The sequence below is a fragment of the Austrofundulus limnaeus genome, unplaced genomic scaffold (genome assembly GCF_001266775.1).
Source record: "Austrofundulus limnaeus strain Quisiro unplaced genomic scaffold, Austrofundulus_limnaeus-1.0 Scaffold0, whole genome shotgun sequence".
Classification (NCBI taxonomy): Eukaryota; Metazoa; Chordata; class Actinopteri; order Cyprinodontiformes; family Rivulidae; genus Austrofundulus; species Austrofundulus limnaeus.
In genome coordinates, this window is record NW_013952402.1 from 6,643,423 (window position 1) to 6,667,489 (window position 24,067).

A 24,067-nucleotide genomic window follows, 5' to 3' on the forward strand; every position below is an offset into this window, starting at 1 on the left:
ATATATATATATTGGTGGATTATTCAGTGGTTGCCTTCCCAGCATTCACATTTGACTTGCAGACCAGTCTATGGCTTACTTTCAGTTTTCCATTTCCATGCACCACACCAAAACTTTATTGCAGAGCAGAGTTTGCCATTGACCTCCAGACGCCAAGTTGCACGACTAATGGAATTTACTGGATTTGATAACAATTTGACTCATTCTACTTCATTTTTATTAAACAATGAGGACCTGGTTGATRGATTGAAATACTTTGGAAACAAAGGTAAAAGAAAAAAAGAAGTCGTAAAAGTACAGAGGGATGTAAGAATTACTGCCACCTCCTGGTTTTCTGTTAGAGTTGCATCCTGTAATTTATGAAGCTTTGTCTCAATGAGTTTGAGCCAGTTTTTAACTGAAAGGTTCTGTTTTATTTCACTATGGCGCAGATTCCTGAGCTGTTTAATCAAAGAYTGTAACATGATCAGAGATGACAGCATGCACACAGACCATTGGAGTCAGTTGTAAAATTTGCCTGTTCATGCAGACAGGACAGCCAGACTGCCACATCCAGACTTCTAAACAGTCAGTCACGCAGGGCATGGCTGCATTACATCACCACCCCTGGGCCAAGATGTGGACTGACAGTTTCTCTTTGAGTCCAAATGCATCCAAATGTCAAAACTTTGTATGTTTAACACTGACTGAATGTAATGTTATGTTAGTCCAAATGTTGCACAGGGATGACTGAAACTGAAGCAATGAAGACACCTTTGGTTACATGTCAAGTCATGATGCTTCTGAAAAACAGAAACAGGACAGAGCAAAGGAAACCTGACAACAAAACGAACCCTGTGGAAAAGAAAAACTTACAAACACCTAAAAAGCATTTTAAAGGGGCTTTATAGGAAGCAACATGTATTACATTGTTTCTGACCATAAACCAAGAATTTTCAGAGGACYTCTGTGATCTGAATGAGCTGTTGGGATCTCTGTCTGGAATAATGGTAATTTTGGTGTTGTTCCATTCATGACCATTTATCCTGAAAACCCAGAATTTACTTATTTATTTTACATCATTTACACCCCAAGGGCAGTACTGCTAAAATGCTTGTTTTTTGGGGTAGAAGTACAATAAAGGCAATTGAGCAGTTAATTCAATGATAATTCAACATTTTAATAAGATTCTGTTCAATCATGATAAGCAAATTTACTACCTGAAATTCGTTTCACTGTTTATATGGTGCACTAAATGTGCAAACCATATAACCAGACCATATATAACACTGGTCATTTGTGTGTAATATCTTTGAAGGTTTAAAATTGCAAACTTTTTCCCCGTGTATATTGTGAGTTTATTCAAATTTTCAAAAAAACTATTGTTCTTACACTTTTGATAAATGAATGATTTAAGCACAATAAAGTGAAGGTATGGTTTGTGGGCAGAAGCACATTTATAGTTTTAATAGGCAATACTGTACAGATGCATTTACAAATGTTACTTCATTATTTTTATTTGTTATCTCAGACAACAAATCAAAAATTCACCATCTTGGCGTTAAATGATTTTGAAATAGCCTGAAATAATAAACTAAATGACTGTACTGTTTTCTATGTGCAGGGCAACTCTAGAATGACCTCAGGAGTGTGTGGCTGCATGCATTGTTATGGCACTGTTTAGGCCTCTTGATTATCTTCTATTCTTCAGAGATTAGCAGATACAGCATATGGATGAGTAGCTACAGGCTCTACAGCAACCTCTTCTGGTGGGTATAATAGACACTGCAATTAGGGTAAAAACTGTAGGCAACTCTGCAACTTAGTTTGGGAGTCATGACATACTGTTTTGTTTAAAATTGTTTAGGTAACAACCGTAGTTATAGAATTTAATTTAGTGTGTGGTTAGGCTCATGGTTTGTTCAAATTCTCAAAAAAAAAAAATTACCATATAGTAAACAGTACAGTCACAAATTGACCGTCATGATTTGGCACATTCGCAAGTTAAAAAAGCTATCCTGCAGCGCCCCCTGTCGCTTGTTTTGATTTTATTTTGAACCAATCAGAGACGCGTATGTTGGCACGAACTCAAAGCGTTCGTGCCTTTGATTGGTCAYCTCTGTTGTAACAGCGTAGTGCGTGATGAGGGTCTTTCCAAGCATCGAGGAGGGAGGGGATATTTTAATGGCCGTCAGTTGCATCTAAAAAATGCACAAACTCCGGATTATCTTCTATATTTAGACAGGTGCAGCGTCTGGTACCTTTGGGACGCCTTTCTTTTGCAACAGGCATTTCTTTTGAGACATATTTAGGGCACAAATGTGTTTCTAGTGCCTTTTCTTCTGCTCTGAACGGACTTTACCCGCTTGATTTGTGCGTGAGTGGCTGATCAGGCCTAGCCGGCTGGAAACAAGCGGACGATTAGCTGGAGTTGAAAGGTAATAGTCTACTCTGCTCGTCTTCCCTAATCTTTATTATAAGTTTTTATATTAAAATATGCATTAAAATTTCTACGTGTACGTACTTAATACTGTTTAAAAGCAGTCTTTCCAACAAAATCTTTCGAGGTTAAAAATGTAAACAAGAGACTTACGTTAGCCTAGTTAGCAGTGTTGAAGCTAATGGCTAACTTCACAGTAGTTAACTTTAGATGTAGGCCGAGCTGGAGTTTGCAGACGTAAATAAGTTATCTTCATGGTCAGCGGCAAGGAATGTAATCACCTCTCAGGTTTTTGAAAGTTGACCAAACTCCTTCTGTTTCTTTGCCGTCTCGCCCAGACATGAAGAATGTCTTTGAAAGCTAAAGCTAGCGATGCTAACTTGGTGTGCTATCAACCATCAAGACAGTTGACTCAACTTTGTCAAACTGACTGACTTTGCAAAAAGTCAAAAACTAGTTAGCATTTTCTAAACTGCGTTTAGTGTTGCKGTAACATTTACATTTATATAGATGTTGAAGTTTATAATATGTTTATTATTTATATATAATTCCCACTTGATAACCCTCTAAACGAGACAGTGTTGATTGATCTATTATATGAATATGTACAAGTGAGTGTTTATGTTGTTTATGTTGTGTATGACATGATTATTCATTGTCATTTTTTATTAGATGTGGACAAGTGCTTTTAATTTTAAATCTCGTGTGTTGTAGCTACATTAGTTAGAGCTAGAAGTTCAGTGGCCAAGTTCTATAGAGTTAAATTGTTCTACAAATAAAATAAACATCCACGTTCCAGTGTTATATTATAAAAAATAGTATGTGAACATATTACAAATGTAATTTTTCAGTATTCGACTAGAAAGGGTGCATAATTCTACACAATTTTCAGTAAAATGTTGACTGATTCAGTAGGTGCCAACGTTGTTTTACAGGAGCAGACATGTTCACAACTGTTATTTGTCTTGCAGTTGTGTAAGTGCCTATTGATACAGTTGTACAGTTTTCTCAATACTTTTATGCAATGCTAAAGGTTGTTTACTTCTGTTCACAGAGAATATGTAACATACAGCAATCGACATGACATCCAGATTCGGTAAAACGTACAACCGCAAGGGAGGTGAGGCTAATTCAAAATTTGAAGAAGTCTTCTCCAATAAGAAACCCACGTTGACTACGAAATGGGGAGAAACCACCTACAAAGCTCATCTAGATTCTAAGAGGCCTCTGTTAAAACCTGGGGAAGCTGATGTTTCCAAAAGGCCCAGGCTTGAAGACAGTGACAGTGAAGAAGATCCATTTGGTTTTGACAGTGATGAAGAATCCAAGACCATAGCCTCACACAGTGTGTCTGAAACGAATATTGCAGAAAAGGATGCAACAAAAACTGCTGAAATGCAAACTAGAGTGACTGCTACCGTTGTTTCCTCCTCTCAAGGCTCTACAAGTGTAACACCTAAATTTACAAGTAAGTAAACGAGAGAAAACTGACYCAGTAGGGCCTTTGGTAAAGGTATTTCTTGTGACAACATTTGCTGTTAAGGGCATTTGTGTTTATTTATTGCTCAGATGTGTAACTTTCAGTCAGTTTTTATCTAACCGTACATAATTTCCCTCTTCTTTCGTAGGTAAGCAAGCCTCTGAGGAGAAGAATGTGAAAAACAACCAGCCGTGGTACAAAAGTGCGTTGGACGAAAGTCAAAAACCTGCAAGCCTGACTTCTTCAAACACAGTCTTTTCTGAAAGTCAAAACTTCTTAGTATCCCAGACACATGCTCTCTCCTCTCCTTATCTAGACCCCACACAAAAACTATCAAGTGATGCACCTGGAGGAAGCAAAGACCTCCAAACCTCTCTTTCTCGGGATGAATTTTCATCAGAGGAGTTAAAGCTTATAGAGCAGGAGCATTCCACAGAGCCTCCACCAGAACCCGTAGACAACATTCCTCCCTCCCCGTTTACCCTCAGAGCCTCCAACTGCAAGAAATACCAGAGGCCCACCCGACCTGATAAAATGCATTCTGAGCCCGTTGAAAGCAACAGCGACACACCCACTGATACAGCGAGTGCCCGAGATAAACCCAATAGTGTCCTTTCTGCTGGTGCCAGTAGTACTGCTGCCAGTGCTAAACCAGCAACTAAGTCAGCAGGCAGAGGTGGTGGGAGAGTGCGGGACTACACAGTGTTGCACCCGTCCTGTGTGTCAGTCTGCAATGTCACCATTCAGGATTCCGTTGAGCGAAGCATTGATGAACTGGTGCCCCCTGCTACCCCTGCTGACCTCGGAGAGGCGGGTCAGATGAAGAAGAAGTCTGATGTACCGCCAACTAAACCTGCAAGGTGAGATTTTTTTTATTGTTATACGTATGTGCCTTTTAAAAGCAGCAACATAAGAAAGGAATAGGAAAAAATAGCTTTCCAATTAAAATAAAAAATAAATAATTGTTTTGCAGGGCTGTCTGTAAATTGCCCTTTTTTTGAAGTGGGGTTTTGTGTGTTGACTTATGAAAAGTCGATATCTTGCATTAATGATGCTGCACATAATTGCATGCTTTATTTGTGTAAGATGTGCAGAACAATTATTTGGAAACAAAACTATTAGGGCATGCAGTGTTTTGTAACGTCATAATACCTCACTTTACTTTGGTTTTAATAGTTTTTAATATCATGTTGGGCTGGATTTCATTTAGTTGTTGTCAAACTTCAAAAAAAATCTTTTTATTCACAGAGTTGGGATTCTAAAGTAGGTTCAGTTTTAGTTATGTCTTCTGTACCATCTTTTTTGTCATAGTTTGAGTAAAACCCTTCAATAACAGAGTGGACGTAACCAATCTGCTTTTCTTGTATAATTAAGGTTTAGACACGCCCAGACGAAAACAAAAAAGACTAAAGCTGAGACCAAGCTGGAGTTTTTTGGCTTTGAGGACAAAGAAGGCGAGGAGGATGAGGAGGGTCCAGAGGGTTTGGCGGCAGGCAAAAGCAGCTACAAGATCAAGTATTTTGGCTTTGATGACCTGAGCGAGAGTGACAGCGACGATGAGAGCTGTCAGGTCAGAGAAAAAAAGGCCAAAAAGGCGGCCGCAGCTTTAGCTCTGCTGAGCTCCAGTGTTGACAGTCCCCATACCAGCGACTCTCAGGACAGTCAAGCCAGCAGTAATACAGGTAAACAAATATGTTACCAAGAGCAGATCTGTGATGCCAGYTGGGTAATTTCTCTACCTAATCTTTGGAAACATGCCAAACTTTTCCTGCAGATGCTTTTGAGTTCTTAGATGACTCCAGCCCCGGTGGTATCGATGGGCAAAAGGGGCGACCAGGAAAGCCAGGTGATAAATCTAAGGACACAGCCAGTGGATTCAAAAAGATTTTTAGTGGACCTAAAAAGGTAATAATTAGTGTATTTCTTCTTTTTTTGTATKTTCTCATATTTTTGTCTTTTATGTACAAGTTTGATTTTATTAATGTTATTAATATAATGGATACTAAACTGAGCAGACATAAACTAGAGCTTTGTAAATAGACTTAATTGTTAAAGGGGCAATATTATGTGTTTCTCAGGCATATATTTAAATACTATACCATAATCATAGATACATATACTGTACCATAGTATCTATGTCACCTTTAGCTGTTATTAAAATGCTGTTTTTATGTTTAAATAGAAAATAAACTTATCTTCTCATCACTTGCTCTTCTAAATGCCTTGAAATTGGCCTCTGTCTCTTTAAGAACCACCTTCTGCTTCTGTCTCGCCCATTTTGGTGCGGGGGAGTGGGGGTGGGGGGGTTCTCGTGCACCATGATGCAGTTTACTTGGCATCTGAAAATACATTTCCTCAAAGGTACTTTGAATCTGAAAAGAGCCTCACTGAGTGAGAATTAGTTAGGAGCTCAGCAGACAGTCAGTTTCACTTTCAGTTTCACATGTTTACTTTGTTACTGCTGAGAGCCTGCAGGAGTCATGGGCGGGGTGTGGGGGGTGGGGAGGTGTGCTCCGTGATGAGGAAGCTTGGCTTAAAGACACGTCCCAGAGGGGTTTCTGGTCCCAAAAGGAGTTTCTGGTCCCCACCTGTCGTTTTGCTCCTCAGCATGGCTGCCTAAAAACGCTGCAGGATTTCTCAAACATGCATGAATGAGTCAGAGCAAGGCTTTGAGCATGTTTTTTTATGAGAGTATAACATTATAACATGATATACAACTCAAAAAAGTTGATTTTACATGATATTGCCCCTTTAAATTTGATGAGTGGAGAGCTTTAGAGAAAAACAGAGAAAAGAGGAAGTTCATAAGCTAAATGGAAATCRCTGATGGCAGTTGTTTTATGTAATAACATTCAATGAGTCAGCAGTAATGTAGGTTGGACCTTCATTTGTGGACTCAGTGGCTGAGTTTTGTTTTCCAGGGAATATCTTGTMGATGTGGTCTCACATGAAGTGACCAAATGTGTGCTTAGAAGCATGCACAAATGTGGGCGTCATGAACAGAGATTTGAATGTTACCTCCTGGTCAGGCCTGTTTTTATCTGATAACTAAGTTCCAATTTGGGATGTTTTTCTTCCACATGATCTTTTTTTTTTTTAATTTAATCATGTTTTGCAGTGGCTTTGGGTTATTTGTGATCTGTCCTAATTCTGCCTGTGTACTCCCTCCAACTTATTTAAAAGTTCCTGTTTTGCCTGCGTAATATGTACTTGAGTCACACAATGTCATTGACAGGAAATGTTTTGTGCTGCATGGAGAGGCTACTTGTCCTAGTTTATCAACAGCATGAGCGTAGTGGCTCCATCTGAATTAATAATGAATATACAAGTTAAGATAGATTTTATTTTTAGGGATATAAAATGGAACATTTTATTTTTAGGCTTTTCATGCATTTATATGTATGAATTTGRTGTTTTTCTGTGATAACAAATGGTAGAATGATTGAATAAATGGAACCAGTTACATCATATTACATTTTAATGTGTTCTCTGTGTCAAAAATAAGAAGTTTCCTGTTTTTTTCTTGTGCTCCAGTCCCCATCTAAAGCCGTGTACAATGCTCGCCACTGGAACCAACCAGAGCCTGAGGAGGTACCCGCGCCTCCACTTTCTCGATCTCATACTGCTCCGGTGAGATATTGTGTTTGGCTCTATTGCATCTTTCTCTACAGTAAACACAGTGAAATCTGTCAGTGTGACTTTTAAATCATTTAACTTAAACATTTGCATTCTTATTGTGCACACGTAGGGCAAATGCTATGCAATAATTTCTTTGAAYTATTTGTTAGTGTTTCCTTTTTGTTCACAAGGTTTGGTCTTTTAGTGAGTTTTTTTTGTCCTGTATTGTTTCTGGCATTATTTCACCTGACAAGTGAACCTGTTTTTGTTTATTTTGTGCTGAATTTACTCTGTGGAACTAAGTGTTTGTTCAGAGATGGTGACTTCTGACAACAAGAATTTAAAAGTTGCTGTTAACTTTACCCTATTCCGTTTGACATCTGTTAGCAGCAGTTATCACAGATGTGTGTGCTTAACAAGCTGTTCATCTGTGGTAAAATCTTCAGAAATTTCATTACTCAGATTTTGTTGTTTTGGCGTGAGCCTCACTTTCCTGCTTATTTTCGTCCCTAGGCTGTGTTATCGAGCAGCACCAAGGACAGCAACTCCCATAAAGATGACGGCTTGTTCAAAGCCCCTCCACCTCCACCAAAAGTCATCAAGATAGAGACCATGCCCACGCGACTCAACCAGGATATTGTGACGGCRGTGAAATGCAGGAAGGAGGACAAAGAGGTGAGTTCAGGTCACAGTGAGATGTTTTTCTTTTTCTTAGTAACAGCAGGTGAAGAGAAACTTCTGTACTCGGGGTACTTTTTATTTTTTATATATTTGTTTGCATGCTGTTATGAATTAATCTTTTTGTCATGCTGCTTTTACCCCTTTGATGCAAGTTACACAGTAAAGGGACGGCTTTCATTTCATGGATGTCGAGCTCGTTATTGTTTATTTGAACCCCACTGTGAGTTGAAAGTACAAACAAAGACGGTTGCTGATAATTTAAACACCCCTACAGCTTGTGTCAGTTACAGATGAGCCTTCTAACCTCAGATCCTGCCGTTAGCCACAGATCCCCTGAAGTACAGTATTACCAGCCCCAATGAGCTGTCGCCACACACTGATGCTGTTTCAAACCCAGACCCTCCTCCTTATATCATGCAGAGCGCACTCCCAACACGATTGTTGCTACTGGTAAACATAGAGAAAGAACTGCTGATCAGGCCCGGCTCCACATGCTGAGCTGTTATTGATGAGGCGAATTAGAACAGTCAGCTATTATCTGTAATGCAACCCGCAGAGAAATTTAACAGTGAGAGTTGTTCCATTGATGTCTGTGCAGACGTGTCTCCAGTGCACTGCTTTTCAGTTGCACGGCTGTAATTAACCCCATTCCTCATTTAACAGCTCTACACAGTGGTGCAGCATGTGAAGCACTTCAACGACGTGGTGGAGTTTGGAGAAAATCAGGAGTTCACAGACGATTTTGAGTATCTGGAAACAGGACTGAAGAGCAGCCAGCCGCTTAACACAAGATGCCTTAGGTAAGAGGGATAAAGCAGTTTGTGCTCTCACAGTGAGCTCCTTAGAGTCTGGTTTTGAAAAGTTTTTTTTCTTTTCTTGTCTTGCCTCATCTTACAGGGACTAAATACAAATAACCCTGAAATGATTAGATCAAAAGTTTATTCATATTGGTGCATCGGACAAAAATTGCATCATGAATAGGGCAAAAGAACATCTAACATTTATTTTATTTAGAAATTTTCTTTCACAAAATCTAAGAACAGACATTTAATCTGGAATAACAAAACAACCCAGAACACACCTGGGATGTCTAATAGCCTTAATTAACAGTACAAGCCAAGTTACAGATAAGTTCACCATTCTCATTCCACATCATGCCATTAGCTTTTTTTGTGTTTTGTTTTCTTCATTACAGTAGTAGTATCCTCTGCTTTTCAGCACTCCCTTACAAGTTTCTCATTCACTTCAAACTTTCTTTYTGTTGCTCAATTACCGTTTTGGGCTGCATTAAAAAACATGCAGGAACAACATATACAGAGTGTCTCACGGCTACAGATGCTAATGTTTATTCTTTGGTTCCTGTCAGTCAGTATGAACTAACATTTAACATATCAGTCAAAAAATGTGTCATGAAGAGGAAAATAAAACAAGTTGCTCCTGAGTATAAGTTGCAGGACTGGCCAAACTATGAAAAAAACGTAGTGCAGAAAATATGATAATTATTATCTCTCAAAGTGAATTTACTTGAAAACGTACAGTATGTCAAAATTGTTTAACACTCATAAAGCCTCTCTGTCTTTTTTTTCCCAATAATTCAGTATTTAGGACGTAAATGCTATTGTAACTTCTCTCCTCCATTTCTGTTGTTTCAGTATAATCAGCCTGGCCACACGGTGTGCCATGCCCAGTTTCAGGATGCACCTGCGGGCCAGAGGGAAAGTGGCTCAGGTCTTCAAAATGCTTAGCGATGCTCCACAGCACCCGGTCAGTCCTTCTTCTTGGATTTTTGTGTTATTTTCTGTTTTTTGCAAGTGAAACAGTAGTTCATTAACACTTTGCAAACACTCTGCATCACCCAACGTTAGCCATCCAGACATAATCATTTGCAGTGTTTCTCACCATAAGTTAAAATTCAGGTGGCTCACGCAGGTGTTTGAAAAGCAACACAGGTGTTCATGAAAATTTTTCAGCATGTTTATCTATACTGTTCAAAATAGCAACCAGTTTTCCCGTTTATTGTAGAACTGAGTGACATGATTGTGTGATGTGCACGTGCTTGAACACTTATTTATATAACAGAATGTTCCATTTATTTTAAAGAGCGTAACTTTTGTTTGGTTGTTTTTGTTTTGTGACACTCTTTGAAATGTGTTATTTAAAAAAATATGTTTATTCTAAATTTAGTGCTGTAATATTTTTATAATGTATGAATATCAATAGAAATAAAATAAGTGCTTGTGTACACCTAGTGGTTGCCTTTAAAGCTGACCTTTTTTTATTTAGGTTAAACCCTTTTTTTAATGTTCATATTGGGCAAGGCTGCTTAAACCCCCCAATCAATTTATTAAAGCCAGTCCCTTATTCTTTCAGAACCTCGCTCTGTGCACGGCTGCCCTGATGTACATTCTGAGTCGGGATCGTCTCAACATGGATCTTGACAGAGCATGCCTGGAGCTAATGATCAAACTGCTGGAAATGGATCAAGACTACTCAGGCAGCCAGGATCAGCTCACTGCAAAGGAAGTGGCTAAGGTCAAAGAGAAGATCAGGAAGCTGTGTGAGACTGTGCACAACAAACATCTGGACTTAGAAAACATCACGGTATGTTGTTCATTATAATGCAAAGAATTTAAACCTGATGTATAACTTGCAATGAAATATTATCTCTTAATTCTACAAATTTGAAACGTTTTTGTAGACGGGCCACCTCGCCATGGAAACGTTATTATCACTGACCTCCAAGAGGGCTGGGGATTGGTTCAAAGAAGAACTACGGCTACTTGGAGGTCTAGACCACATCGTGGACAAAGGTATGTGTAGGCTGATCTGTTTTCTTTTTGTGTCTATCACAGCCGCCTGATTAGTAGTTGTAAAAGAAGAAAAGTGACAATGTGTGTTGTGTTTTTGTGTTGCCACAGTGAAAGAGTGCGTTCAGAACCTGAGCCAAGAAGATGACAAAGATAATCTTGTAGCAGCTTTGTGGGGAGCTGAAAGGTGTCTGAGGGTGCTTGAAAGTGTAAGTTGGGTTCTGCCTTTCAAACTTACTGAAGGACGAGATTACTTGAACTTGCGAAATGACAGGAACTTTGTCACAGACCATCTTGGAAAAAAACTATTTTTTACCTGTCTTAAAGTATGGCTTTTGATCAAATTTCAGTGTAATATGAACTATTTATTTCATATTTTTTGTACTAAGATTACTTTTACAGACTTTGATTTTAAATATCTTCCACTAAAGTCATTTCTCTTTGATATTCTGCTAACAGGTGACAGTACAGAACCCAGAAAATCAGAGTTACCTGATTGCCTACAAAGACTCTGAGCTTATTGTGTCTTCTGCTAGGTAAGCACCATTTTATTATGCCATTTATTTAAGCAGGGCGCTAGACTAACGTTTTGCACTGGTTGCACCGGTGCACCTAACTTTTTTTTCTTAGGTGCACCAGCACAAAAGTTAGGTGCACCCACATTTCGTTGCGTTTTTACAGGTTAGCTGTTTTTTTTTTCAATCATTGTTCATTAAGGCAGTATTAACATCCAAATATTTAGTTAATAATCAAGTTCTTTGTTTGAACCAAAGTTGTACAAGACATATAATTTAATGAAAAAATATTTAAAGTGATTATATGATCTGAAATTACATCTCAAGATAAATTAAATGAAAAAATAAGTGCAAATGCTTAAGAGCTGAACATCTTACAAACATAACCTGAATATTTCATGGTTAAATGTYTAATTTAGACTACACATGCCCCTCAGCTGGACAGCTCCTGTAGTTTGGCCTTCTGGATCTTTGGCCATGGATAAACTAGCTTTCCACACACTCCCAAAATCCAAGCAGTCTTTTGTCTGCTTTTATCTGTCTTTTGCACAACACAAAATAACTTAAATCTACTTTTTTTTTTATTCCCGTCATAGCAGTCTCTCATGAGGAGTTTGGTCATGTGTGCAAAGACACATAAGTATTTAATTTAAAGTTAGGTTTTAGAGACCAAAGTCTCTGGTAGCTTGGGAGCGACGTGCAGTAGGAGGAGAGGTCTACTCACTCAGGACTGGCCGTTGCTTTAACCTGCAGTTTGTTGCGGCTGCACCTGGCCTCACTGAAAGACCCGTCCTGCTCTGCTCTGATTGGATAAAACGGCTCTGGGGTTTGTTTAGTTTGTTGAAAGCAGTGTTTGTTTAATCCTTCGTTAGGGTTATAAAATGGACCTGCCACCCTGTTAGAATGAGTGCGACCGGAAATTTTTTTTAGTCGCATTTGCGACCAAATTAGTAACTCTAAAGCCCTTTTAAGCTTACTTTTATTTTAATTTTTTACCTTGATTGTAGGAATCAGATTGTCCTAATACACAAACGTTTGGCTGTTAACTTTTTCATTTTAACCAAAATGGCCTACACAAAGTTGGATAAAGCTAATCTAAGTTGTCTTTTTTGGCCTTTCATCCACACATTGTGTGTAACATATGTTGTTTCACGTTGCTTTGATCTCTCATAAAACTCTTATTTCTTACTTTCACCAGAGCTTTGCAGTGCTGTGAGGATATGATCCAGAGGTACAGCAGAGCATTAAACAACAGCTCCGTGTCATCATCGGGTGTAACACTGCCACACTGTAGCTTTAGCAACGTGGGGAAGGCTTTGGAGGATTGTATGAGAGCAGTTATAGGGGTGCTGCTCAACCTTACACACGACAACGGTACGTTCACTTAAAGTTTTAGGATTTTTGCTTCAGGTTTTAGTTTCAGACTCCTTGGAATAAATCAACTTTGAGCATTTCTTGACTCCAGTTAAAATCACGTCACTCAAGATTAGTAACGTCTAGATTTGTGTCTGTTGTATTCTGCAGTGAATCATGTTGGCTGGTGTGAGCAGAGGTCAGTAATGATGTTTGTTTTTCTTGTTTGCAGAATGGGGAAGCACTAAAACCGGTGAGCAGGAGCAGCTAATAGTGACCGCTCTCAATTGTGTCCTTCGGGTGCCACGCTACATCCCACAGGAGCAACGYTTCGACGTGCGAGTATTGGTAAGGTCGTTTTCAGGAACACAGCAATACATCACAAACGGGATTTCTCCCTAACCTGCTTTTTCTCTGTTGGGTTTGTTTGTTCTGTTGTGGATATCAGGGTTTGGGGCTCCTAATTAACCTCGTGGAGTACAGCTCCAGAAACCGCCACTGTCTGGTGGAGATGGAGTACGAAGTGGATGACGCATGTTTGGAAGACAGCCTGATGCAACCTGCTGACCAAACGCAATCGGAGACCGCAGCAGTGTCAGCTGAGGCTCAGGGAGACGGGGCTGACATCCCGAAGCCCTCAGGAGYTTTGGCAGCCCTGGTGAAGGTACAAAATACATGTTTTCTAGTTGTTTCTGCAAGCATTTATTTTGTCTTAATAAGAGGAGAGGTTTTTATATCTTCCACTGTAATGATGATTTGAGCATAAACAAAAAGATGAGCTGTGGTGAGGGGAAAATGTTTGCWTTTTTAACTGTTCTGATGAATGCACAGGTGGTGGTGGGAAACTGCTGTTTTTGTCAGAAATGTCTTTCATTTTGAATTTCTCCACATTGCACAAAACTTACGCCGCAAGATTCAATAAATTCAATCAATAAATTCACAAGGATGTAGTCAAGTTCTTTTCACAGATTGAATACTATTCAGGAAACATAGTTGTTGGATGGTTTGCTGTTGGATTGAATTTTAAAATCAAAATGTTGATTTAGATGGTTTTTTTTTTTAAAAATAACACTACAAACAAAGTTTTCTCAAATTAAAAAAAAAGTAAAGAAAAACTTGATAAACCTGTCAACAAAAGGGCTTCTTATAAAACAAGACTTAAAGGGGCAAAATTATGTGTTTCTCAGGCATACATTTAAATACTATAACATAATAAAGTATCTATGTCACCTTTAGTTGTGACGCGGGGGGAGGGGGAGGGGGGTACTCCGCCATGAGGAAGTTCGGCTTAAAGACACGTCCCAGGGACCTTTCTGGTCCCCACCTGTCGTTTTGCTCCTCAGCATGGCTTCCTAAAAACGCTACAGGATTTCTCAAACATACATGAATGACTCAGAGCAAGGCTTCGGGCATGTTTTTTGAGAGTATAACATTATAACATGATATAAAACTCAAAAAAGTTTATTTACATGATATTGCCTCTTTAAGACAAAAGATTTGTATCACAGTATGTAGTACACCTGACTAATCAGTTTCGAATCATCCTCAATTATATATTTTTAAATTTTCCTTTAGATTTTGTAAAAAAAAAAAACATTAATAAACTCCAGCTGCAGTTTGTTTCCTAAAATCCCAAATGTTGTTTTCCCGCTAAATTGTAGCTCTTCCTTGAGAGGGAGCGTGCCGCCATCCTGGCCGAGGCGAAGACGGACGATCTCATCAGCGAGGCTCCCAAACCGGCGCTGGACAAAAGTGGAGAGTGGCAGGAGACGTCAGGAGAGATCCAGTGGGTGGCGTCTGAAACCAACGACAGCCAAACTGAAAAGAAGGAGGAGGAGGATGAAGAGCTGGACCTAAATAAAGGTAGACACTTGTGTGTGTCGTGCATGTAAAGGCAGTCGTTTTTAGATGTGTTTCAGGTCCAGACTCGTCTGCTTAAATCTGGAGCCATTATTATTTCATAGCTCTGTCCTAATTATAGCTTTGAGTTTTTCCACTGTAATTTATACTTGATTAAATTATTATGAAATTATAATTCAAATCAGCAAAACTCCAGTATACTGCTTGAATGTTGAGGCTTAAAGCTTGCRTATGTGATTTGATTTGTGTGTTTTAAAATCCAGTTTTATATTAGATAAGGTAACCATAATTAAAGCCATTTTTTTATCCCTCGTGTTTGCTGTAGCTCTGCAGCATGCAGGGAAGCATATGGAGGACAGCATTGTTGCCTCCTACACAGCTCTGTTACTAGGTTGCCTCTGTCAGGGCAGCCAGGTGAGAATATGCCAAACACACACACACACTATAATTTGATTTGGGAATATTTTCTAACCCAAAGATATTTATGTTTGTCACCAATTTCTCTGTCATCCTCAGATAAATGTGACTACTGTGAGAAACCACCTTCCTAAAGGGGATTTCTCTATCATGACAGAAATGCTGAAGAAGTTCTTGAGCTTCATGAACCTCACTGTGAGTATGATTGACAGGCTAAATCGTGTTTTCAGGGTTGTATGATGGTACTGACACAGAGCTGAAGTTGCAAAGGCAAAAACAGTTGCTAAATTTCAAACAAATCAAATATAAAAGTGAAGATTTATGTAGGCAAATCTTTAAGTGTTAATTCAGGCCTTGGTTCAATGTACATTGAAAAGGAGATACAAAAAGCAATTTGCATAAAACCACTTTTTTATGAAGTGCTGTGGTTTGAACAAAAACAATGATAATTGAAACCAACCACTTCCTTATGAGGCTAAAATACCTCTTTGTTAGAATTTTTTTCAGCCGCAATCTTTTTTTATAAGAAGACTGCCAAATATCTCGAACACAAATGTCTATAAAAGTCGCTCAACTAAAATCTCTCTATAGCTTCCTAGCTGTTATAAATCACACAGTTGCTGCTTATGAAAAACAGCTGTTAAGAAAATGTGATAAGTTCTTCTCAGTTTTATAAATTCTGTGTTCTAGTAGGTAATATCAGTTTATTTATATAGCACCAATTCACAATAAAATATATCTATACAAAAGAAAAGTCTAAATCATAAATTTAGTTCAAATCCAGAATCAGATCCTATTAAGATCAATTCAGTTCTTTATATACAGAGCTTGGTTGTTGGATGATTTGTATGCTGGTAAGATTTTAAATTATATTGTAATTTGTACAGGGAGCAGCCTATTTCAAGTAGTAATATGAATTTTGAAGAAATCACTAATTGGTTGGATTAATATTGAACCGTCTCACAGTCACAGATGGGCGTTTTGCAGCAGCTTTAAATGTAATTCGTCCTGTCAGAACTGATGACTGGAACCATCTGTTTCATAAAAATTGCCTTTTGAATGGAAGCCTTAAAATAAAAAAGAAAATCTTTACTGTCTGTGCCTCAAGACCCTACAAGCACAGCTGTGCATGTCAGCACCGTCTCACACTCTTGCTTTATTTTCCCTCTTGTGTCTCCACATGCAGTGTGCAATGGGCACCACAGGACAGAAGTCTATCTCACGGGTCATTGAATACCTGGAACACTGTTAACAAACAGTGAACCACAGTAAACTCTGCACATTTAAAGGGATTCCAGACCACCCTGGTCCCCCTCCCTTCCCCTTCACAACCAACTAAACAGGAGCCACAAGGAGACATTGGAGTTGCACTTCCTCAACTTTGCTCAATTGCTCAGAAATCTCCCAGAGAAACGATGCTGACAAATTGTTTTTCAACTCTGAAAGAGTTTGACTCTGGAGCTCAGCCTGAACCAAAGCCCTGCTCGCCGACAAACACGCAAGATTTTCTGTCACCCAACGAACGCCGCATTTTCAAACCCGAACCAGATTCATCCTCAGACAAAAAAAAATGCATGGAGGCTCGACTGAATAATCTTGCAAGCTTCTCAATATTCTGTGGAATGTCAAGTGAAATGGACTCGAAGCGGGCCGCTCCATGCGTCATCCCCAAGAGGTTTGACAACAACGGGCCACAGAGGAGGAGAGTCCCATTCACTGTCGAGTGGTGATTTCTGGTTTGGGCAGCTGGAGTGTGAAGCTTTGAATCAGATTTTATGGATCATTACATTTTAATCTCTGCCTATCTACGTCCAAGCCAAGGTTGAAATAATTGATCAGCAGGGAAATCAATCATTTTCATGGATGTTAGAATGATGTCTATATGTAAGCCAGTGTGAAGTGGTTTCGAATGCACACATCCATTAACCTACATGTCTGCAGTTAAACTGAATGTTGAAGGGAACAAGGATTTGTAAGCTTTGGTTTTTTCTGTTGGTGCCCAAAAATATTTTTAGCTTTTGATTCATTATATTGTTAGGTTCCTCTCAAGTCCTTGAAATTTTTTATTTTTATTTTCTTTCATTCCAAACAACATATTACTGTTGAAGTCAGGACAGCTCGACACACCAGCTATGTTTGGGTGTTCTCTGAATGAAAAACAGCACTAGGAAAATACAGCTAATATAATTTTTTTTTCCTTTCTCTCATCACCCATGTATTTGGATTATATTTTAGTTTTAGATAATTTAAATTTTAAATAATTCAGCTGTGCAATTACAATGTGCATTTCAATCTCACAGGTTTGATCAGTTGCTCCAAATGATTGTTGTGCTTTTAAAATTTGTTATGAAATAATTTTGAGAAATATATATTTAATTTAAAGCTTTCACCTTTTGTGTAAATGCAACATTGTTACCTATTTGAATGTTGTTTGGGTTTAATTAGCCTCAGTAGATCAGCTCATAGGCTGGGTATTTATGTGACAGATTTCTTACTAAACTAGATTTAGCTTAAAAAGACACAGTTTTCAAATCACTGAATTAGAAAACTTCTTTTTTGCCTGTGATTAACTAACAACGCGTGTCCAGCAGCTTCATGCTTTTCCCTCATTGCATCGGACATTTGCTCCCGATTTATTTATTCTGCTGTCGTGTCATTTTTACATGTGATTATGCACCTGAACCTCTGAGAAAGCCTCTTGTCATGTACTGCTCACATGTACGATCACTGAACCGAATTACAGCCATACCTGTACAAAACTACAATTGAACCTGGTTTGTAGAGCTGCAGTGAACAGAACTGCAACAGAGTTTACTGTTAATTACTTTGCAAAGTTTTTTTTTTTTTGGTCTAAAGGAAATTTTAGAATGTAAATACTCCTGTACATAGCTGTTAATGAACATTTAAAATGACGTAGACTTCCCTCTTTGTTTCCCTCTAAACTCTTATATTTTTTATTTTATATAATATCGGAGTTGTTTGACAAAAACAAAAAAAAAAAAAAATACTGGAAGTGGGGAGGGAAAAAAAAAAGTTTGTACCCGTTTTAAAACCATTGTGTCTGGTTACATGTAAATAATTGTATCTCAAAACTGTTAAAAATATTGCTACTTTCAGTACACTTGTGTGTTTTGTTTCTTAAATATCTTTTTCTTACTCAAAATCTGCACTTTTTTTTAAAGCAGGGTTTCCCAAACACTTTCTTGCCATGGATGCCCCCCCAGCTTTTGGCCAGGGTCCCCCCCCCCCAACCCACAAACAATACTACAACAAAATATGCAAAGTAACAACTTTTGGAATGCTTTTTTACACTTTTACTTACTATTTCATAATTATATTTGTTTAGCACAAAAGTCTTATTAGCCAACATGTTTAAACACTATTTTATTCCCACTGAAAAAACCCCAACTTCAAACTGAAAATAAGACAAGAACAAAATAAATTAAAACTCTTAAGCTCTCCTAAGTAACATTTCAATATATTATTATTTTTATTTTAAAATAATGACTGAAAAACAGATTTGATATGATTTAAAACATTTGTTAAATATAATAATAAAAAAAATTCATATCTTTCTTCCAGCTTTCTGAGGCCCCGCTTTGAAAAACAGTTTTAAAAGCATCCAACGCTAAATGATGGGAATGTATTGAACAGATGTAAAATTGATTATCGGTACTCCAGTTAGTCATTTCGCTTGTGTCTCTGCTAAGATGAGTGTGTGCGCAATCACAGCGCCTGCTTCTTTTCCCTCCCTTCCTGACAAAACCCTCCTGAAAGATGGAGAGCTCAGATTCTGGTCCGTTGGCTCAACTGCACTCGGCGTTGGCAGTTCGTGGACACGGCTCCTCAGTTTGACTGATGCGTAATGGAGACTTAAGATTCTTGCTGCTCGTTGAGACTACTTCCAAATCGCTCGAGGAGTGAAGGGGGGAAATGTGGCATCGACGGAGAGACGGCTGTGGTGGAGGCGATGCAATGGACAGCAGAATGTTTTGCAGTAAACATTGTGCAGATACCACATAATTATGTCTTTATGCTTCATCGACTACATGCAAATGTGTGATTAATATTGAGTTGTGAGGGGAAAATTAATTTCCAAAGAGCAGGGGTCTTTAACACTCATGACTGGCACTCTTCTTTTCATCTTAAAGGGGCAGTATCATGTAAAATCAACTTTTTTGAGTTTTATATCATGTTATTTTAGGCAGCCATGCTGAGGAGCAAAATGACAGGTGGGGACCAGAAACRCCTTTTGGGACCAGAAATGCCCCTGGGACGTGTCTTTAAGTTGAACTTCCTCATGGCTCCTGGTTGGTGTGGTCGGCCCGCTGGCCGGGGTGGTCGCCGGGTTTCGGCGGGTGTCGGCTGGGGTTGTACCCCTGGCCGTTGGCGGTGGTTGGGAGATAGTCGGGGCATGGCCTTGCTGGGGTGGGGGTGGCCGGTTGAGTCGGCGCGGTCCAAGCTGGAGCTTGGCCGTCTGCTCCTCTTTACCCCAGGACAAATGGGTTTACCTCCTGGGTTCGGGTGTGGGCCGCCCTCTGTGGGGGGCGGGGGCATACCCTGGACCTGGGGGGTAAAGAGTGTGTATCGGGAGTGTGAATGGAGTGTGGTGTCTATATTGTATGTCTTTGAATTAGTGGGTGCAAGGATGAGTGTGGGAATGTATGATTGTGTTTGTGTATGCATGGATATGTGTCAGGCTGGGACATGGACTTCCCCCTCCCCTGGTTCGTTTGTCGCCCCCATCCCAAACCACCCTCTGGTGGGGGTGCCTTGCCCGCCGGCATGCGGATGGCTCTTGGGGGCTGGGTGCTCGGGTGTGTGCTGGCTCAGCCTGGTGGCTGCCTGTCGGGGCTTGGGTCCTCAGGCCCTGTCGGCTCTGGGCTTGGTGGGGGTGGCGCCCTTGGGGCCTGGCCCTCTGTGCCTATGCCCGTTCTTGCCCTAGCGCAGCGGGTGCTGGCGGGGGCCTGTGTGCTCGTCGCTGTGGGCCGCTGTGGGGCTGCTGCATGTGGTCGCTGGTGGGGTTCTCCTGCAGGGTCTCCCCTATGGTTTGACCTGGGGGTGGGTGTGCGGCTCTCCTCGCGTAGGTGTACCCGGGGGCCTGGTGCTTGGGGTTCCTCCTGGGGTCGTTATACACACACACACACACACACACACACACACACACACACACACACACACTGGGCTGTAACAGAGCAAAGTGAAAGTGAAACTTAATCTTAACACTACTGCTCACTTTATTTTCTATTTAAACATAAAAACAGCATTTTAATAACAGCTAAAGGTGACATAGATACTTTATTATGGTATAGTAGTATTTAAATGTATGCCTGAGAAACACATAATATTGCCCCTTTAATGTAGCTGTACTTGGTGGTGCTTCACCTGTGGGACTCTCCCAGGGCACTCTTTGTCTTCAAAGTGGCAAGAAAGTGGACGAGTTAAAGCAGAAAACGGCCTTTCTAGTCGTTTATTGAGATTGGTAGGATGTCCTCTTGAACGGAAGGGGAGATGAAACAAGAACGGAAAATCACAAGGGATTAAAAATTCCCACCTGTCAATCACAGGCCTCGCCGAAGCTGCACGTCCACAGGCGGAGGACTGCAACGGATTCTTTCAGCATCCCGACACTGATCCTTTGATCTCATCGGTCTGTGGCCGCTTCTTTTCACGGCTCAACTCTTCGCCTTTCAGCTTTTCCTCTCGCTCGTGCCCATGTTTATTCTTCTTAGAGGAATTGCCTCAGCACGAATGATCTGTTTTACTCCGAGTGATGTCTTCTTTCACGCTTTGTTGTTTATAGACAGAGAGAGTGAACGATGAGCTCAGGAGGGTTCTGTCATCATCTTGGCACAGACACAAGCCCTAATACCACTAGGTGGTGTGAGCAACACAGCCTTGGACCTCAGAGGATGAATGAAGTGAAGAGCACACACCCACTGCACATTTTGTGTAGTGGTGTATCTTATCAGCGGTGTAGCCTACTGATTTCCCCTCCAGCTGCAAGCGCTCTGATGTTGCAAAGATAAATACGCTTGTCTCGCTGATGCGGTCACCACACATGCCCTGCAGAATGGTAAAACATTTATGAAGGGGGCTCAATAGCTGTTTTGCTGACCACTCGCGCCTCCACTTTGTTTAAATGAGGCGCCGACATGAAGGAAACATTTTATCGCCTGTGTACCAACACATGCAAATTCATCCACCTCTTCAGCCTCTTTGCTTTTCATGTCGCTGACAATAGATGGAAGGCAAATCTCTGCAAGCTGTTTTTCTTATCTTTGCCTTTTGAGACATTAGATCTGTATCAACACGCTTTCAATCCATCCGTATAAAGTGAGGCGTTTAGACTCAGAAAAGGACAAGAAAAGAATAGTCTGTATGTTGAATCAGAACATAAAATGGCTTTGTGAGTAATTATTGTGGATATTTGCTACTAATCTGGTGTTGCATTGGAATGTTTTAGGTATAACGATTATAAGGTGTCTGTGAAAAAGCAGACATTTTGACAGTTTGTTTGTCTGCAGCGTTCAGGTGTAACCAGAATCATAAGGATACAAAGCATCAGCAACAATCTTCAGAGAAGCAATTGTTGCTACCCGTCAGTCCGAGAAGTGTTATGTGGCCATTCCTAAGATCATTTGAAGTCCATCACTCTACAGTATAGAAGATTATTCAGGCAGAAGAAATTGCCCATTTTTGCAGGAGTGAACCCGAACTCAGACCGAGCAAAGTTTTGAGGAACTGGTGCAAAGTTCCATCTGAACCTAAATTTAAACCAAAGGAAGGTTGTTTACACATCAGAAGTACACTTCTTGAATTTAAAAAAGCAAACACAATTTTGGCACAAGCATCTGATATCCATTATCAAGCACAGCGGTGGAGGGCTAATGGTTTGCACTTGTGATCATTTGACCATGAATTCCTCTGTAAACCAGAAAATACAATCAAATGTAAAATCAGTTGTCTGACAGCTGAACTTTATGGATCATGAAACCGGACAAGCAATTTCAGCAAATTGACAGAGAAGAAGGAAAATTTGTTTTGTTTTTTCTTTCTAATGATGATGATGAGAAGGGTGATTGAAGGATGGGGCTTTGAAAATATTACAAAAATATACAGTATAGTTTTTGGATTAAACAGCGTGTTAAATTTACTGAAAAGCAGTGAAGATGTGAAAAACTGTCAAAAATTGACATTGTTTAAAGTAAAATGAACTTCAAACTATTTGCACCAAATTTTAGCAAAATGTCTGAAAAATGTACATATTTTTAGCCATTGTTGTGTTTTCTCAAGTTAGTTGGCCGTGACTCCAAACACTCATCGTGATATATCTGATTATTTCCCAAAAGGTTAATTAAAATTTGTTCAGTAGTTCAAAACACAAAAAGGCAACACATGGGCGAAAACAGTGTTGCCCATTTTTGGCAGTGGATGATGAACAGAAACTATTCTAGTAGAAGCTACAGTATCTGCTGATGTATTAATTGAAAAATATATTTTTTGCAGCTACGTAAAGAATGCATTTAAAGTTGTTGAACATTTTTCCTATTCAGAGTCTGCAAAGCATAATGAAATCTAGCTTTTATTCACTAAATTGAGCAGTCCTTGAATAAGCAATACACCCGTGTGTAGAAAGCCTTGAATATGCTGTGTTTTTTTTATAGTATTTTTGTGGTATTTTCAGTGAACATTTGATGTTGTTTGCAAAACTTTGAACGAAAAAGACAAAGTCCTCAGTGAATGAGGATATTTCCCTCCACAGAACACACTGGTCCCAAAAGAAACACCTGATTTGTTTCCAGACTTTTTCCCTCTTCCGCTTGTCCACATCACTCTAAAAAGATCTACATAATGTCTGCCTGGTGGCACTCTCCGGTGTAAGACGGAGCAGCTGCCTTGAGCTTCATCACTTTGTGTTCTGTCAGTGAGTCGGTCAGAGCTGACTGGGCATTTTCTGGTCAGAGTTACAGAAAGTAAAACAAGAATGACTGTAGAATATTCAACTCCTGCTTCCATCAAACTTTGTGGTCTTGGTGGCTGAACTGGGTGTATTATCTTGTAACTGCAGGACACACACACACACACACACACATGCACACAAAAAGGAGCCTAAGCCAACCCTGTGCTGGACCACAAAGCAAGCCGGGGCTTACTGATTTGTGTGCAAACCTTGGATTATGTAGCGTTTACTACAAAGAATAAATTCAAACAGTTGGTCCGCCTGTGTTGCCTCGATTTGCCGCCACACGCAGCACACTGTGCTTTTTCGTCCTAAAGGGAAGTGTTCACAACTGTCTTGTTTACTTTTCCAAATACACACATGTGCAGGTACACACAGGCAAATGAGGAAAAAAAAAAACACATTCAGCCTTTCAAACACCTCACCATGAAAGCAGTAACCAAATGCATGACAGTGGGTGCACTGATGCTACTTTTAAATCTGAAAAACACATTTAGGTATTCAGAGTCAGAAAATAATGCAACAAAGCCGGAACACACACACACACACACCTCTTTGTTTGTACATGTTCAGGTAGCTACTCTTGTGTAATCTCACCCTTTAAATCATTGAGTGGCAGGGCAGAAAGACTCAGCAGCCCATCTGTATTCCTGGGTGTGCGTGACCTGCACTCTAACGGATGGGTTTTTGTCCACAGGCGAGCCAGATGAGGAGCAGAGCCGAGTCCTATTACTACCCAACATTGGCACCGGCTCTTGCTATTCTTCACCTTGGGCTCAGTCGGCCTTATGTCTCTCTGTGGCAGCGGGGTGGAGCCAGATAAGTGTTGTGTTGGCTCGGCGGGCCTTTCTGTTTGTGTGTTTACACTCGTCCATCTGTGTGCGAGTAGAAAGCTGGAGGTGAAGGCTGTGCGTGAGTACAGTATACGTTTCTAAAAAGGGYGCCAGTTCCTTC

At 40.0% G+C, this 24,067-nt stretch overlaps 1 protein-coding gene across 1 annotated transcript; it reads left to right on the forward strand.

Moving 5' to 3' along the window:
• Nucleotides 1–2,132: 2,132 nt before the first annotated feature.
• Nucleotides 2,133–18,306, forward strand: wapla (WAPL cohesin release factor a). The gene is made up of 20 exons (XM_013999524.1): nucleotides 2,133–2,417; nucleotides 3,474–3,887; nucleotides 4,048–4,759; nucleotides 5,274–5,581; nucleotides 5,674–5,804; nucleotides 7,434–7,529; nucleotides 8,031–8,192; nucleotides 8,862–8,998; nucleotides 9,851–9,962; nucleotides 10,569–10,799; nucleotides 10,897–11,008; nucleotides 11,117–11,214; nucleotides 11,465–11,541; nucleotides 12,719–12,894; nucleotides 13,106–13,221; nucleotides 13,322–13,537; nucleotides 14,535–14,736; nucleotides 15,059–15,147; nucleotides 15,250–15,345; nucleotides 16,337–18,306. Exons 2-20 carry the CDS (start codon nucleotides 3,500–3,502, stop codon nucleotides 16,400–16,402), a joined length of 3,525 nt encoding a protein of 1,174 aa, XP_013854978.1. The 5' UTR covers nucleotides 2,133–2,417; nucleotides 3,474–3,499; the 3' UTR covers nucleotides 16,403–18,306.
• Nucleotides 18,307–24,067: the final 5,761 nt, after the last annotated feature.